The sequence below is a fragment of the Trichosurus vulpecula genome, chromosome 1 (genome assembly GCF_011100635.1).
Source record: "Trichosurus vulpecula isolate mTriVul1 chromosome 1, mTriVul1.pri, whole genome shotgun sequence".
Taxonomy (NCBI): domain Eukaryota; kingdom Metazoa; phylum Chordata; class Mammalia; order Diprotodontia; family Phalangeridae; genus Trichosurus; species Trichosurus vulpecula.
The window spans coordinates 155,476,624-155,494,895 of NC_050573.1; the positions used below are offsets into that span (position 1 = coordinate 155,476,624).

The following is an 18,272-nucleotide window of genomic DNA, read 5'->3' on the forward strand; positions in this document are numbered from 1 at the left end:
TCTGAATATCAAAAAGAAAATTTAATCAAATTGTAAAGATAACTTACTAGTAATAGTTATTGCTAATGATTTCAACATTCCTATTTCAGAACCTAGACAAATTTAACAGAAAGATAAACAAGAAAGAATTCATGGGCCTTAACAGAATTTTAGAAAACATGTATCATAGGCTTTGTGTAGTTCCAGCTTTAGATATTTCCTTTAAAAATTTGTTTGTAGGCTATAATTTATGTGCCATAAAATACAAATAAGCAAATATTAAAACTTACTTTACAATCAATATCAGCAAAAATTACCATCAACAACAGAAGTATAAAGAAAGGATTTAGATTTGAATGGTGACTAATGTCACTCTAAAGAGTATGGTAGTGGTAATCAAAGAAAAAAAAATTTAAATTTTACCAAACAAAATTATAACAATGAGGCAATGCACCTCAGAATGCACCTTAAGCATCTCTTAGGGGAAATGCTTATCTCTAAATGCTTTAAAAATAGGAGAAACAAGAAATGAATGAATTGAATATTGTCATAAGTGGCTTTTATTCAGCAGCGTCTTATTTCAACCATGTGGCACAACAAATGGTTTGATGTGTGAATATCTACCTGTAAAAGTGAGGCTAAGTGATGAAATAAGCCTTTACTGTATTAGACCTTTGATTTTATTGGTGTAGGAAGCCTTGGTTACTTAAGCAGTGTAGATGAGCAACCTTTCTGCAGTTTATAGGTTTAGAGAGTCACCTTGAAGCAATGAGACATTAAATGACATGATCACTATTAAACAGCCAGTATGTTTCAGAAGTAAAGCTTGAACCCAAATCTTGGCATCAAGGTTGGATCTCTATCCACTCTCTTTCTCAGAAATAGTTAAGGGAAACAAGGACTGTGAGGGAATTTAAGAAGGACATATGGGTTAAGAAACTCCTTCTGAAGGAATATTTTAACCACAAAAAGTTTTTCATGATTTTTGATTTTTAAAATAACTTCTGATTCAGAAACATTATTTTCCTCTAATTCCTACTTTCAAAAAAATTCCCTTTAGATTCTAGACCTTTTATTCCTCCTCAATTTTGTTGTTGTTTTTATCTAGCTATTCTCTTGGAAATTTAATAAGTGTCACAATATATCTATAAATTAATTTAGGTGATATTATCTTTTCTACTAACATGTTCCAAACAAATGACTTAATACTTAAGTCATTAAAAAATTTAAGTTGTTAGATGGGTTCCTTATATATCCATACCAATATCTCTCTCCTTTCTTCCTTAGAATTATTTTTGTATCTTTACATTTTTAATCTTCTCATCTTTTCCATGCTTATGTGTAGAACTTTATTCTAAGGGGTTTTATCAATTCTTCTTTGAACGTTTTGAAAAAGGATATCTCTGATCTTAGTGTACACACCAGAATATGGCTCTATATTCTTTTCCTCTGTTTGGAATGCTAGATAAAATTATTACTCTCCACCAAAGTTTCTATCACTTATACCCCAGCAAATCAGTTTCTCCTTGTTAGTTGGTCCTCATTTCATGCTACTAGAATTTTCTATCCAGGTTGACATTACTTCTTTGTTCAATATTCTTTGATTATTCAAAAAGTTAAAGGTTCATCAATTGTGGTATTATGTAGCCCACATTTTATCTTGACCCATCTTCACTTGCTTGACATCTCCACCTAGATGTCCCATGGGCATTTCAAAATCAATGCATAGAAGACAAAACTCATTGTCTTTCAGCCAAACTCATCTCTTTTCCTCCTAATTTTGGCATTTCTCTTGAGACAACAACATTATTTCATTCACTCTACTTCATAACCTAGGATTCTTCTTCTAATCACACACACCTACCCTGTATTCCATCCCTACCCCCATATGAAATCATTTGCCAAGTTTATTTCACTTCTTTAACTTTTCTTTTATGCATCTCCTTTCATCAATGAACCAGAAAACTTCATTAGACATAACCCTTGGGCCCTTATGCTAGGTGCCAAGGATACAAATATTAAGAACTCAAAGGAGGCTTGCATTCTAATGGAGAAACAAGTAAATTTAAGGTGGTTGGATGCAAAGTTATTTAAAAGGAAGTGCACTAGCTGTTGGGGGATTGAAATCAGGGAACACTTCATATAGAAGGTAGTATCTTTAAGGAAGAGAGAGATTCTATGAGGCAGAGGTGAGACAGGGGTATATTCCAGGCACAGGGGACAAGGCAGTACGATGTTACAGAGAAGAAAGATGGAATGTCATGCAAGGAACAGAGAGGATGCCAATTTGGCTCATTCACAGAATACAGGAGGAGGAGTAATTGTAGAGTGTGGCTGGAAAGAGAGGTTAAGTCTGGGTTGTGAGAGGCTATAAAAGCTATACAAAAGGATATTTTTTTCTAGAGGCAATAGCAAGCCACTAGAGTTGGTACTTATGTATTAGATAGGATAGAGTGGGGAAAGAATTGTGGCAGAGAGACTGCTTAGCAGCTATTACAAAAATCTAAGGTAGAGGTGATGAGGGTCTTAACTAAGTGGCAGCTGTGTGAAGTGATCACATATGAGAGATAGAAATGGCAAGATTTGGCAACTAATTGGGTATGTGGAGTGAGTTAGAGTGAGTATTTGACAAGGTTAGAAACCTGGGAGCATGGAAGAATGGGATTGCCTTTGACAAAACGGGGAAGTTTGGAAGGGAGTAGTTTTTTTGAAAAAGATAGTAAGTTCTATTTTAGAAATACTGAGTATCAAATGTCACTGGGACCTTCAGTCTAAAATGTCCAATTTTAAGTTGGTGATGCAGGATTGAAACTCAGGGGAAGAGATGAGCTGGTTAGATGATCTGTGAGTCATCCGCATAAAGATCATTGGACCCATGGGATCTTATGAAGTGATCAAGAGCAAGAGTGTAAAATCCTGTTTCACTTACCTTGGTACAATTTATCTTCTCAGTATTATTCTATGTTGTTCCTCTGTGATGCAGACAGCCTGACTTTCCGCCAGTAACCACCCCAATAGAGGCCCTCATTACTTCGCACTTGCCTTATTAAAATATGATCTTCCAAATCGTAGTATAGCTTTCTATTCTTTTCCTTGGAAATTTTAGATAAAATGATTACATCCCACCAAGGTTATTGGAATAGCTTTCTGATTGGTCTCTCTGAATCCAGTATCTTCCTCCTATAATCCACTTTCCACATAGCTCCCAAAATGATACTACTAAAGCATACACCTGACCATATCACTTTCATGAACCTTTAGTGGCTCTCAAAAGATTGCCTTTAGGATAAAATACATGCTCCCCTGTTTCGCATTTCAATCCCTTTGCAATCTCATTCTGGCACATTTTTCCAGCCTGATTGAACATTATTCCCCACCACATACCATACATTAGTATTGGAGCCAAGCTGACCACCTTGTCTTTCTTGTCAGAAAATTTCCTCTCCTGTCTCTGCCTTTGCACAGGTTGTCCCTGGTACCTGGAATCCTCTCCCTGTTATGCTACTCTGTTTTGGAAACTTAGCTGAAGTACATATTCATTTGAGGCCTTTCTTAATTTCTTCATTTCTTGGTGATCGTCCCCGTCCATTCTGTATTTTGCACGTAGCCAGATTCTGACCTGATTCTCCCAAATCACCACATATTAATAGTTTGGTGTCTCAGAGGTGGCAGGCTATTGCAACCTCCTCAGGTTTCTAGGGATACCCCTGAGCGATTGGGTTTGGCTTCCTAATACTGTTAACTCCATTACTCATTCTGATGCTGTCTCCATCCTTCCCAATTTCCACTGTAATACACCATTGATAAGAGTATTCTTTCAGCTCTTCCAGTGAATCTATGTTTATAGGATTATCTAATCTAATCGTCTAATGACACAATCTTTCTTTTATTTAGTAACTTTTTACTTAAGAATATATTTTTTTAAAAAGCTATCCCAGGATAACCCAGTGATCTACCAAACTTATTATCAAACAGGGATATAGAAGGTTGTTTTGTTTGTGATGTCACCTAAAAAGGTTAAGAACACATTCCACACATTAGTAATCCATCCCATATTTATTGAATTCATTTAAAAATCCTTTAAAAATAAATTATATTTAGAGTGGTTTCTGGCTATTGAGTTTCACAAATTACTGCTCAATGCTGTTAAGTATTTTTAATTGTCCCAAACTTTTCTCTTTCAAGCCCCTAAAGCAGTATCTTTAGTTTTGATTAATATCTTCCTTCCTTCCTTCCTTCCTTCCTTCCTTCCTTCCTTCCTTACTTCCTTCCTTCTTTCCTTCCTTCCTTTCTGCCTATCTATCTATGGAATTATACTAAACATTTCTCTCATATTTCATTTTTAACATTTGGCTTTAAATTTTAGTCTAGTAGGAGTGCTCACTCTACAATGTAATTACCCCAAGAGTAGTAACACATTGAACCATTAGTAGTCATCTAATTAACACCTCAAAGATTATTAATTTATTTGATTGCTTTCTGACATACCAGCTAACAAAGAATGAAAAGACAGAAAAAAGAATAATTACAATAGCTTCCTTTAAAAATATTGCTTGATGTAGACACTATAAAATTTTGGGGAGTCTACCTGCCAAGACAAACCCAAGGCCTGTATGAACACAATTATGAAACACTTTTCACACAAGTAAAGTCAGATCTAAATAAATGGAAAAACATCAGTTGCTCATGGTTAGGCCAAGCTAATATAATAAAAATGATAATTTTACCTAAATTAATTTATTCAGTGCCATACCAACCAAACTACCAAAAATTATTTTACAGAGCTGGATAAAATAATAAAATTCATTGGAAGAACAAAAGGTCCAGAATATTAAGGGAACTAATGAAAAGAAATGCTAGTGAAGGGGCCTAGCCATACCAGATATCAAACTGTACTATAAAGCAGCAGTCAATAAAACTACTTGGTACTGGTTAAGAAACAGAGTTGTGGATCAGTGGAATAGGTTAGGTACGCAAGATGCAATAGTCAATGACTATAGCAATCTACTCTTTGATAAACCCAAAGAATCCAGCTTCTGGGCTAAGAATTCACTATTTCACAAAAACTGCTGGGAAAATTGGGAAATGGTATGGCAGAAACTGGGCATACACCAATATCTTTTTTTGGAGGGGTGAAGGCAGGGCAATTGAGGTTAAGTGACTTGCCCAAGGTCACACAGCTAGTGTGTCCAATATCTGAGGCCAGATTTGAAATCAGGTTCTCCTGACTCCAGAGCCGGTGCTCTACTCACTGCATGACCTAGCTGCCCCCATAGACCAAAATCTTACGCCATATACCAAAACAAAGTCAAAATTTGTTCATGATTTAGGAATAAAGGCTGATACTATAAGCAATTTGGGAGAGCAAGGAATAGTTTACCTGTCAGCATTATGGGAAAGGGAAGAACTCATGACCCAACAAGAGATAGAGAGCATTACAAAATGCAAAATGGATAATTTTGATTATGTTAAATTGAAACGTTTTTGTATAAACAAAGCCAATGCCACCAAGATTAGGAAGGAAGCAGAAAATTGGGAGAAAATCTTTACAACCAGTGTCTCTGATAAAGGCCTCGTATCTAAAATATACAGAGAACTGAGCCAAAGTTATAGGAATACAAGTCATTCCTCAATTGAGAAATGGTCGAAGGATATGAACAGGCAATTTTCAGAGGAAGAAATTAAAGATATCTGTAGGCATATGAAAAAAATGCTCTAAATCACTATTGATTAGAGAAATGCAAATCAAAACAACTCTTAGCTACCACATCTCTCCTGTCAGATTGGCTAACATGACAAAACAGGAAAATCATAAATGCTGGGGAGGATGTGGGAAAATTGGAACATTGTTACATTGTTGGTGGAGTTGTGAACTCTTCTAGCCATTCTGGACAGCAATTTGGAACTATGCCCAAAGGGCTACAAAAATGTACATACCCTTTGACCCAGCAATACCACTTCTAGGGCTATATCCCAAAGAGATCATACAAGTGGGAAAGGACCCATATGTACAAAAATATTTTTAGCAGCTCTTTTTGTGGTGGCAAAGAATTGGAAATCAAGGGGATGCCCATCAATTGGGGAATGGCTAAACAACTTGTGGTATAGGAATGTAATGGAATACTATTGTACTCTAAGAAATGAGGAGCAGGTGGACTTCATTATAACCTGGAATGAGTTATGTGAACTGATGCTGAGTGAGGGGAGCACAACCAGGAGAACATTATACAGGATTACAGACACAAAGTATCTGTAAGGACTAACTTTCATACACTTGACTCCTCTCATCAATACAAGGTTCAAAGACAGCTCCAAAAGACTCATGGTGGAAAAAGCTATCCACATCCAGAGAAAGAATTATGGAGTCTGAATGCAGATTGAGGCAAACTTTTTGCTCTCTTTTTTTGTTTTTGTTTCTGTTTTGTTTCTTCTTTCTTGTGATTCATTCCATTGGTTGTAGTTCTTCTTTACAGATTGACTATTATGTAAATAAGTTCAGTGTGAAGGTATATGTAGAATGTACATTGGGTTACATACTGTCTTAGGGGGTTGGGGGCAGGAATGGGAGGGAGAGAAAATTTGGAACCCCAAAATTGGTGGAACTAAGGGTTGTAAACTAAAAATTAAAAAAAATTAATTTAAAAAAATAAAGTAAAAATATTAATTGATCTTTTGCATTTATATCCCCTGGATTTCCCTCTGTATGCTAATGCCTTATCTCAGAGAGCCCTCCCTTACAAAAACAACAAATTTTTTTAAAAGAGAAAAAATAATTCACCAAAATCTATCAACACATAGAAAAAATATGACTTATTTGAAATATTCCATGCCCATGGACCCTTCCTCTGAAGTGGAATGGGAAGGATATCTCTTATTTGGGGCTAAGCTTATTCTTTATAATTTCTATAATATTCTTTAATATTATCTTTAATATATCATTTTCCTGGCATTGCATAAAATTCACTTTGTGTCAGTTCATGTAAATACTTCTGAGCTTTTCTGCATTCATTATGTTTGCTGCTTCTTATACCACAATTTGTTTACTCATTGTTTATCTAATTGGTAGAAATCTACTTTGTTTCCAGTTCTTTGCTACTTCTTCAAAAATGCTACTTTAAATATTTTAGTGTTTGTTGACTTTTTTTGTCAAATACCTTCTTGGGGTACATGCCTAGCAGTGTAATTTCTGGGTCAAAAATTATGGGATTTTTCAAAAATAATTTTGATAATCCACAAAAGTCTGCCTTCTTTACTTCCTACTCTCCCTTCCACCCTTGCCCAAGCCAACACATCTTTGGAGAAGAAAAACAAAACCCATTATAAACAAGCAAAACAAATTTCTAATTTGCCTGTGTCCTATACACATGCAAGTATATATGCACATATATGTATATATGTATTATGTGTATGCTTACATATATGTACATACACATAAGTGTATACCTACATATATATATATATTACATATATATATATATTACATATATATATATATATATATAGTGTCTTAATTTGCACTCTGAGTCTATTACTTCTCTATCAGGAGGTGCATAAAATATTTCATCATGAGTTCTCTAGAATCATGGCTGGTAGTTACAATAATCAGAGTCCTTAAGTCTTTCAAAATTACTTTTCTTTACAATATTATTGTCATTGTATAAATTTTTGTCTGTGGGGTGGGAGTTCTCCTTCCTACGTCATTCTGAATCATATCTTACAAGTCTTCCAGTGTTGTGTGATTTTCCTTTTAAAATCAAATTATATAACAGTTTGTTTTACTTTTTAATGAGCTGCCTGCTAGTTTTATTCCTTCTTTTTTGCTTTTAGTTTTTATGTTGTTTTATTTAATTTTCAGGATTTTTCTTTTACTGTTTAATTGGAGAGGGAGATATTTTGCTGGTAGTCTCTATTCCTCTAAATGAATTTTCCTATTTTTTGTAGCTCTGTAAAATATTCCTGTGGCAATTTGATTAGCCTGGCTCTAAATCTGTAAATTAACATTAGTACTATTGTTATTTTTATTATATTGACATGGTGTAGCCAAGAGTACTGAATATTTCTTCATTTAAAAAAATGTTCTTTATTTCTGTAATGAAAATTATCTAACTGAAACTCTAAAAATATTGAATATGCTGTGATAAATTTACTATTTTGTTATTAATTATTATTACTATTATTATAATTTATTATTAGATAGTTATTTTGAACATGACTTCTTTTTCCATTATCACCACTTAGATTTTGTTATTGTATAAACATACTGTTGATTTTATATGTTTATTTTGGAGTTTATGACATTGTTGAAGCTATTAATAACAATAGTAAAATAAAAATAGCTAGCATTTATATAATTCTTTAAGGTAGGAAAAACATTTTACATGTTATTTCTCATTTTATCCTTTCTAATTTAGATTATCTCCATTGTTTCTTCGCTAATTCCCCAGGATTTTCTAAGTAAAATAATGCCATCTACAAATAATGGATAATTTTGTCTCATTGCCTATTTTTATGATTTTGATTTCTTTCTCTTTTCTTATTGATTTTAAAGGTATTTATATAATTATTTCAAATGATAGTGGAGATATGAGGCATCCTTCCTATACTCCTGAATTTTTTGAGAAATCTTCTAGTGCATACTTATTAAATATGATGGGTTTTTAAATTTTGTATTAATAGATACTTTTGCCATTTGAAAAAAGTTCTATTTGATGAATAAATATACAAAAGCATGGAAAGATCTAGCCATTGTGAACTCATAGAGAAAGAGTCAAGAATGTAAATTTTGAAAATTACAAAGAACAATTGTAATGCAAAAGAGAAGGAGTGGTTCAAGTAAAGAAGAAGACCACTTGAGAATAGGGATTGATGTTCAGTAGTGTCTGACTCTTAGTGACCCTACTGTAGGGTTTTCTTGCCAAAGATATCGGACTAGTTTGCCATTTCCTTCTCCAGCTCATTTTACAGGTGAGGAAACTGAGGCAAACAGGGTTAAGTGACTTGTTTAGGATCACATGACTAGGAAGTGTTTTAGGCCAGATTTGAACTCAGGTCTTCCTGACTCCAGGCCTGGCATTCTATCCACTGTGCCACATGGCTGCCCCAAGAATAGGGGTTAATAGAACTTTTTTCTTACTCATGAAGAGATGAAAACAGCCCCCTTGAGCAGCAAATGGGTAGTAGCAGAGCTTTTCAGGGATCGAGTTTATGTAGAGTCTTTACACAAAAGAGATATTGCTATGCCAACCATCTCAATTTGATGCGAAGTACCCAATTTGAACACCTTTTCCTAATCAATTTCTGTGTTGTAATCATTGTAGCTCTTGTCCAGTTATGCCCCCTCCCTTCTTCAATGCTCAGGAGTATCAATTCAGGAGGGATATAATCAGGATTTGAGTATAACCACATTATAGAAATTATACTGTGTCCCAAACTGTGAGGCATAATTCTGCCTTCTTTCTTCCTGATAATCATACATCTCATTTGCCATGCAATCTTTTTATTTTTGGAGGGCCATCCATGGTCCTCCCTCACTGCTTAGTGTTAATTGCCCTAAGATGCTCTAATTTCATTTCTCCTGAGTTAGAATGCTTTCCATGAAAACTAAACATTCTCAAAGGAAATAGTCTTTCTGTGTACCATTACCCCCTTCCAATTAGGGCCTTTGCAAGGACGCTTTTTCTATTATAGACATAACATATCCCTTTTGTGCCATAGGAGTGCCCCCTCATTTTTGTTCCCCATTTTTGTTAATCCAACTCTTTTGCCACTCTCCACCAATTCTTCTATAGCTCTTCTTGTTGCTAAGAGACTATAGGAGTTATCTTCCTTTGATCATTCACACATGGACTTCATGAAGGTATGCATATACATCAAAAATTCCTCTCTATCCCCCACATTTATGATCACAGAATACATTGAGTAACCTGTAATTGGATTGTGTGTCCATAGTAGGTCAGGTCTGATTCTCCACCATCATGCCTCCTATTTCTTTAAATTCTTTTGTTATCTTTATTCCCTTATGTACTTAAAAAAAAAACTCTTAATGGTCTCTCTATTTTTTTAACCCATTATGTCAGTCTTTCCCTTTTGCTTAAAAAAATTGCTATTACATTGAGATATAGTAATTTATTGGATTATATATTCTTTACTTGCTACTTATATTTATTCACCTTTCTTTTGATTCTGTTGTCTGGGAGTGTTTACAAGTTGAATTATCAGTCAGTCATTCAACTAGCATTTCCAAATCACTTAATGGTTCCTATTGTGAAGGGACAAGGCTACAAAGACACATAAAAAACAATCCCTGATCTCAAGTGACTCATAGTCAAGTTATCTAATCTGGCAGAACAATTTGCTCATGCCTGATTTTTTTTTTTCTTTCAGGGAGGCTTCAAATTCTCCTTTATTATTTAACCTCTTTTCCTTGATGCTTTGGTTCAAGTTTGTTGAATATATCATTTCAGGTTGTATCTTGAACTCCTTTGCTTTTTGCAATAGATTATTCCATTATCTTCTTTAGTTTCTATTTCATGCACAGTAGTCTTGTGTTGGGGCACCTGGGTGTGGCAGTAGATAGGATGCTGGGCCTGGAGTCAAGACTCATCTTCATGAGTTTGAATCTGGCCTCAGAAACTTACTGCTACATGACCCAGGGCAAGTCATTTAATTCTGTTTGCCTCACTTCATCATTTGTAAAATAAGCTAGAGGAGGAAATGGCAAAACACTCCAGCATCTTTGCCAAGACAACCCCAAGTGGGGTCACAAAGAGTTGGACGTGACTGAAACCACTGAACAACAACATTCTTATGTTAGATTCTCTTTCTTTTATATTTGAACTGTTTTCTTCTGGATATTTGCAGCATTTTTGGTCATTAGAACTATGAATTGAATTTTTTTAATTGAATTCATATTTAATAATTAGAGGCACCGTGCCCCCTTTTCCCCTGCCCAGGCAGCCATAGAGGAGGTGCAGAGGGGTGTGGATGGGGCTGGGGCGGAATGCCCCCTGCAGTGAGGATGGCTGTCCCAGAAGTGATTTTCTTAAAATAAAAAAGGACCCCTAGGCTAGGTGGTGGTACCCCACCCCCATGCCAATTCTTATGACTTTATATATAATATATCTCTATGCCCCCAGGGGGAGGGGCGCCTGGCATCATCCTGGGTGGGAGGAGGGGAGATCCAGGCAGCCCCAAGCCATCCTGCCTCTTCAGCCACCACTTTATTAGCTCAGACACACACTGCGCTAGAAGCACACCCTGCAGCCCTCCTACAGTCTGTGTAGCCGCTGTCTGCGCTTCCATTTGGCTGGCCTCTGGCCGGCCCACCCTCAGTTGTGATCACACTCATCCTTGACCTCAAGAACTATGAAATTTAATGGCTTTGAAGCATGTTTTTTTTTTCCTGAAAGCTGTTCTGTGGTTTCTTTTGATTACTGCTTTGTTCTCTTTGTCCAGAAGGTCCGGACAGTTTTCACATATCATTTCCTAAATTATGGTATTTAAATTTTTATAATTTTTTTCATGCTCTTCTGGGAGATTTAGGATCCTTAAGTTGTCTGTGTGCAACCCTTCTTTGATATGAATGGCTTTTGCTTGCATAGTAATCATGTATTCCTTCTATTTTTCTGCCTTTAACATCTCCTTTTCTGGATTGTCCTTTTCTGCAGTGTATTTGTATTCCAAATCCATTACTGTCTACACTTGCCTCCATGATTCAAGCTTTTCAGCTCTAGATATTTTTTTTTCTTCTACCTCTTTTCAAAGTTTTGTTTTTTTAAACTATTTTGGAATGTTTTACTGTACTTCCATGCTCCCTGGGGTTCTGTGTTACATCAGGAATTGTTTATACTCCTTTGTCTCATAATATTTGTTTAGAAACGTTTGTAATATTTTTCTTAACATTTCATTCTGTTAAGGGACAATGCATGCAGTTCATGTAAAAATAACTGTACTAGTCAGGGAACCTGGGAACAATCAGATTGTGTACCAGGAGGGGAGGAAGCTAGAATAGAGAACACAGGGAAGCTACCTCAGGACAATGTTCCTATTTCAATTGGACTTATACAGAGTTGTTGTGAGAGTCAAATAAAAGGTGTGTATGTGTATACACATATGCATGCATGTATATATATATATATATACACATAAACAAATATGTATATATGACTATGTGTGTATATATAGTGTGCATATATATATGCATATATATGCATGATAAACTTTATAAACCTCAAAGCCCTTTATAAATGTTACCTATTATCATTTTCTTGTTGCAGTTTTAATTATTGTAGAGTTGTCATACTGATTGTTTTGATGTTGTGGGATGAAAGAATTAGGTTGAAAATAACAACAATATCATATTACACATACTATTTTGGCTTTTTGAGTTCTGGTTTCTTCATTCAGGAATGTATTGGAAGGGATATTGTTTAAGGTGTCTATTTGACTAAGATGTCTATTTGACTCTTTATCTTGTCCTTTATTTTAGTAGCCTGACCAACCACTCTCAGAGTCCCAGTGACCATTTCATAGTCTTTTTTCTGATTCTAGTTATCAGGTAATTATCTTTTATAGTTTTGTGCTAGAGTTCTTTTACTCTACAATATTCATTGCATTAGGCATTTCCATCTACTCGGTCATTTCCTTAGTTTCTCTGCTGATTTCTACACACACTCCCTTCCTTTTAATTCTAATTTTTGCAGATTTCCGTGTCATCCTTTCACAGGGAACATGCTATTTTTCTGGATATCTTCTAGTTTTAGTATTTATTGAGTTGAATGTAGCAAGCACCCTAATTACATTTTCTTACAGTCAGTACCTAAATCCCAAAATATTAATGATCACATAGGATGTGGAAAGGATTTTTAATTCATCTCTAATATTTTTAAAAAAGATTAAGTACATTGCTATTTTATTTTGCAATATAACTTACTTTGTATTTCTCTGAATATTGATTCCCAACTCCAGTCTTATTTTGATCATTGTTGATACAAGAAAAAGAAATGATAACTGTTATTATTACTGGCTCTGTCCTTTTGGCTTACGGGAATTTTTAATAAACTTTGATGTGAATTTAAATATAAACATCTGACATGTACTTTTTCTTGAAGCAGGAAATGGGTAAAAGTTTTAAGTTTGTTTAGTCACTCTTTCTAATTTTCTATATATTATATGAAAGAGAAATGAAAAACTTGCTAAAAATGAGTACATGTTAGTGTTTTCTGGCACTAAAAATAGTGTTTTTCTTGAAAATCTATATCATGTTTTCTATAATTCAGGTTAATAAAATATCAATCTACAAAAGTGATTTTTAACCTTAAAAACTTATATCCAATGAGGATATTGGTAATTTTAAAAATATTTTTACCTTAGCAAAAATGAACTCACCTAATTATTTTAGGCTTCCCACTTTGGTATTCAGGTTAACATTTTTTTTTATTTATAAAGAATACTGGTTTTTTTCTTTTATAAATTTATATTGGTTACTTCCAAAACCATTCTTATCAAAAAAAACCTCATCAATAATAAATATTAGCTTTTATTAATCTATATTTTAGTTTAAAATTAGGCTCATAGCAAGTTACTTCCTCCCGGAATGCTATATTCTTTACAAGAGAAGGTGATGAGCCACAGTCCCTAGAGAATTAAATTATGAAAACAATCTTGGTTTTGTACATACTAATATAGATCTGTTATTCCCTTTCCACTTCAATCACAACACATTTTAAATTGTGGCTGATCTTTTATGCAAATAGCTGTCTTATTAGACATTGTGGCTGTATGTGCTAATGTCTCCGTGGGCTCCTTGGTAGTTTGCTATCCAACCATCAAAGCAGTTGAAATGAATGATGATTGCCACATAGCTTTGAAGAACAAAGAAAAGTCACAACATTTTAGAGGTTCTAGATATCTGATGCACTGACAGTTTGAACTACACAGATAAACAGGGGAATTTCTGTGGCTCATTTTAAATAGCCTTTAGTTATTCTTTTTTTTTAATAAAAAGAAAATGACTTTGCCTATACCCCTGATTTAGTACCCCAGTACTTTACATTATTAACATTTTTTACAATGACAATAATGATAACAATAATAGTATTTATTTATCACATTTTATGTCCCTATTTTATTTGCTCCTCAAATCGTATTTTGGATTTGGGTTTTGAAAGTGACACATAAACTTATTTACATAGGAATATAGAAAATTGAGAAAAGTATCTTTTAAAAAACCTTATAAAAACTAAAGAAAAAACCCTGTTTATTCTATTTTTGTTAGTGTCTACTGACTTCTATTTTCAGTTATCACCTTAATATATATTTACATATTATTATTATATTTGAAATAGATTTGAAAGATGAGGTATCCTTAAAACTTAAAAAACCCAAGTATTTATTAAGAAAGCTGAAGCCTTGGAATGGAGGCAGGTCTCAGTTGCCAAGGTTATACCAATGGAACACAAGTTTTGACATGCCCTATGAAATTGCAGAGGCTTCAGAGGCAAGCCCTGTGACAGACTGCATCTGCCATCCCAGGACCAGAGTACTTAGGTCCAGATAAGATCATCACCAGAAGATTGGTTGGAAGGATTTCTCTCTCTGTCTCTGTCTCTCTCTCCCTCCCTCCCTCTCTCTCCCTCTCTCTCCCCTTTCCTTCCTTCCTTCCTTCCTCCCTTCCTTGCTTTCTTCCTTTATTCCTTTTTCTTCCTTCCTTCCTTCTTCTTCCTCCTTCTCTTCTTCCTCCTCTTCCTCCTCCTCCTCCTCCTCCTCCTCCTCCTCCTCCTCCTCCTCCTCCTCTTCTTCTTCTTCTTCTTCTTCTTCTTCTTCTTCTTCTTCTTCTTCTTCTTCTTCTTCTTCTTCTTCTTCTTCTTCTTCTTCTTCTTCCTCTTCCTCCTTCTCCTCCTCCTCCTCCTCCTCCTTCTCCTCCTCTTCCTTCTTCCCACTACAGCTCACAAAGACTGGGCACTAAGACATGGAGAAATTATTATACTTACACCAATGAAATGAAATACCTGAAGTGTTTGAAATAATAATAATGGCAGTTAGCATTTATAAAGTTCTTTAAAGTTTACAAAGCCTTATATATACATACACACCCACACCCACACCCACACATATATATATGTGTGTGTGTGTGTATATATATATATATACACACACACATATATATATATTATCTTATTGGAGTATCACAGCAACCCTAGCTGAGGAAACTGAGGCTAAGAGGGGGTAAGGGACTTGCTTAGTAATTAATTGAGGTCTGTTAGACCCAATGTCCCAGAGGCCCTTTCCCCCACCCCCAGTCTCTGTCTCCTACTTAAGGTATAGCATTGAAAATAATTTTTAGATACTGTGGCAGCTAGATGACACAATGGCTAGAGCATTGGGCCTGGAGTCAGGAAGCCCAGAATTCAAACCAGGCCTCAGATACTTACAGTATATATGACCCTGGGCAACTCACTTAACCTTGTTTGCCTTAGTTGTCTCACCTATAAAATGAGCTGGAGAAGGAAATGGCAAACTACTCGAATATCTTTGCCATGGAAATTCCAAATGGCATCATGAAGAGTCAGATGAGAATAAAATGACTGAACAACAGTAATAAATTCCTTACAAAGATATTCATAGACTTTATTTCTTTTCATATGTGATTTAGTTTTTTTTTTTTGATATTTTGTGATTTTCTTTCTTTCTTTTGAATAGGTATTTTAGAGACCCAAGATGGGCAGAAAGGATGCTTCCACTTTGAAACTTCCTGTTGATCAATATAGAAAACAAATTGGTAAGTAACATAACCTTTGATTCTTGAATAAATATAAGAACCTATCGATTGGTACTTTCCTGCCCTGTGACTGAGAAACTCACTTCTTTTTCTCTTATTCATTATGATTTAGATTTTCCAAGTTGAAAGCCCTCTTCCCTGGCTAACTCTCTCCAATCTCTCGTCTGCATCCGTATCAGCCTACCTGTTCCAAAATCTTATGCAACTGGAATCTGCTCCATTGTGACCTCTCGAGTAAATGTTACCAAATTTCTCTTCATCCTAGACTCTTCCTCTAATACTCTTTTTATAACTTGTTTCAGAATAAATGTATCCCTGGCCACCCTCTCCGCTACTGGATGTACCTACTTTGAGGTCCCAGAACCATTGAGTCAAGGGCAGGAGGAGGCACATATCTTGCTTCATACCTGTCCTCTGCTACCGTTACTCAGACACCTCTTCTTTTGAAGCCACTTGCCTATATTACCCTCTCCACATCTTTTTAGTAGTCATCTTCTATTTCCTGGGTCACTCACTTCTTTCTTAAGAAATTTAGGACCTGTTTCTATCTTTTCTCTTTTTAAACATGCTCTAAATATTTCCATCTTATATATGATTTTCACTTAAGAGCAGAAGCCAGAACCTTGGGAAACATCTACACTAAAATAGAAGCTGGAGGGTGATAGATTTAGAAGATAGCATAGAAAAGGAAGAGGAGCTAGAGAAGAATACACAAGAGTGAGTAGAGAAGTGGAAAGAGAGCCTAGAGAAAAAGAAAATATCAAAGAGAAGAAGATGCTTGATAGGATTAAAGGCTTCAGAGATTTCCGGAAGGATGATTCTCTAGAAGAGGCCATTAGATTTGACAGTTAAGAGATCATTGGCAGTTTTGGAGAGAGCAGCCTCAGCTGAATAATAAGGCTGGAAACCATTTTACAGAATGTTCAGGAGAGAGTGAGAAAAAAGAAACTGGAGGTATTGATTCAGGACAGTTGCCACAAGTTTAGCCACAAAAGGGTGGAGAGATATAGGCTTTTGTTAAGAGATGATGAATCAAGAAAGGATTTCCAGAGGATGAGGAGAACATGGGCATATTTATAGGCAGGAATGGGTCATTCAGTAGACAGGCAGAGATTGAAGATTATCATGAGGATGATAGAGGAGACATTCTGCTGGAGAAGAGATAGAATGGGATCACTTGTGTATATTGAAGAACAGAAGTTCCAGTTTTGCTGGATTGTAGAGTTCAGCAAAAGGAATAATATATGATGACACTTGAAAGATAGGTTTGAGTCCTGCCATGAAGAACAATAAATGCCAAATTTAGGAGTTTCTATTTTATCCTAGAACAATAGGGAATTACTGGAGTCTATTGAAAAAGATAGTGACTTAGCCAGATCTATGCTTAAGGAAAATCATTTGACAGATGTGTGTAAGAAGGGATTGTATTGAGGAGAGGCTTGAGATAGGAAGATCAGTTATAAGGCTATTATTATTAGTAGTCTAGGTGAGAGGTGTTTTGAGAGCCTAGATTAAAATGGTGGCTACATTAGAAAGGGTTGTATGTCAGGGGTGTGTAGGAGTCAGCTTGACCAGATAGCAAGAGCCAATTGTTACATTACAATTGAGCACTTACATCTCATAAATCAGCAAATGTTACATCGGAGGGCTTGATTTACTATTTTGTTGATTCCAAAAGGGGGGAACCTGCAGCCTTGAGATGACATGTGGCCTTGAGGCTGCAGGTTCCCCACCCCTGATAGACCTTAGAAAGTGATTGAGGAAATGTTAATAATGTAGATTAAACTTTAAAGTGTGTCATGTACATTTTTTCAGACATTCACCATCATACCATGGGATGTGATAAATGTTGTGGAGGAAGATGTGGCAAGATTTGGCAAACAATTAGATATGTCAGGTGAGAGAGAATGAGGAATCAAGAATAACACCATCCTTTGAGACTAGAAAAATGGATGTGCTTTCAGTAGAAACAGAGAAATTCAGAATAGGAAAGGCTTTCGGAAGAAAGATAACAATTTCTGTTTTGTGACTTTTGAGTTTTATGTGGGATATCTATGGGATATGACTGTGAGACATCCTGTTTGAAATTACCATTAGATATTTTAGTGACATGGGACTAAAACTCAGCAAAGAGATGGAGGCTGAATATATAGAGATAGGAATCACCTATGTCTGGGTTATAAGAGGTTAAGAGACTTACATTTGATGAGAACACAGCTCTGTTGGAGTTTATCTTGTATACAGTGTGATATATATGGCATCATGTAGATATACTATTTCTTATAAATTTATAATTCCATATAAATTCATCTAAAATTCCCATAAATGTACTCATAGTAATAAATGTATTCATTTTGACATTGATGTTTAATTAGATAGATGGGATTTTTTCTAAGATAAAAAAAATTAGCATAACTCATCAATACATTAAAATGTTCTGAAAATATGTGCAGTGTACAACATTTATGGACCTTCTTCCTCTTCAAAATGGTGGGGTTGGGTCATCTTTTCATAT

The 18,272-nt window shown here is 35.2% G+C and overlaps 1 protein-coding gene across 2 annotated transcripts in view; it reads left to right on the top strand.

Moving 5' to 3' along the window:
• The window catches only part of TRIQK (triple QxxK/R motif containing), a 144,268-nt gene that overhangs the window by 64,734 nt on the left and 61,262 nt on the right, over positions 1-18,272 (top strand). For both annotated transcript variants that reach the window (XM_036768057.1, XM_036768065.1), the window contains exon 2: positions 15,679-15,757. In XM_036768057.1, the coding sequence (XP_036623952.1) occupies positions 15,697-15,757 (61 nt within the window). In that variant the 5' untranslated portion in view covers positions 15,679-15,696. The remainder of the gene's footprint in view (positions 1-15,678; positions 15,758-18,272) is intronic.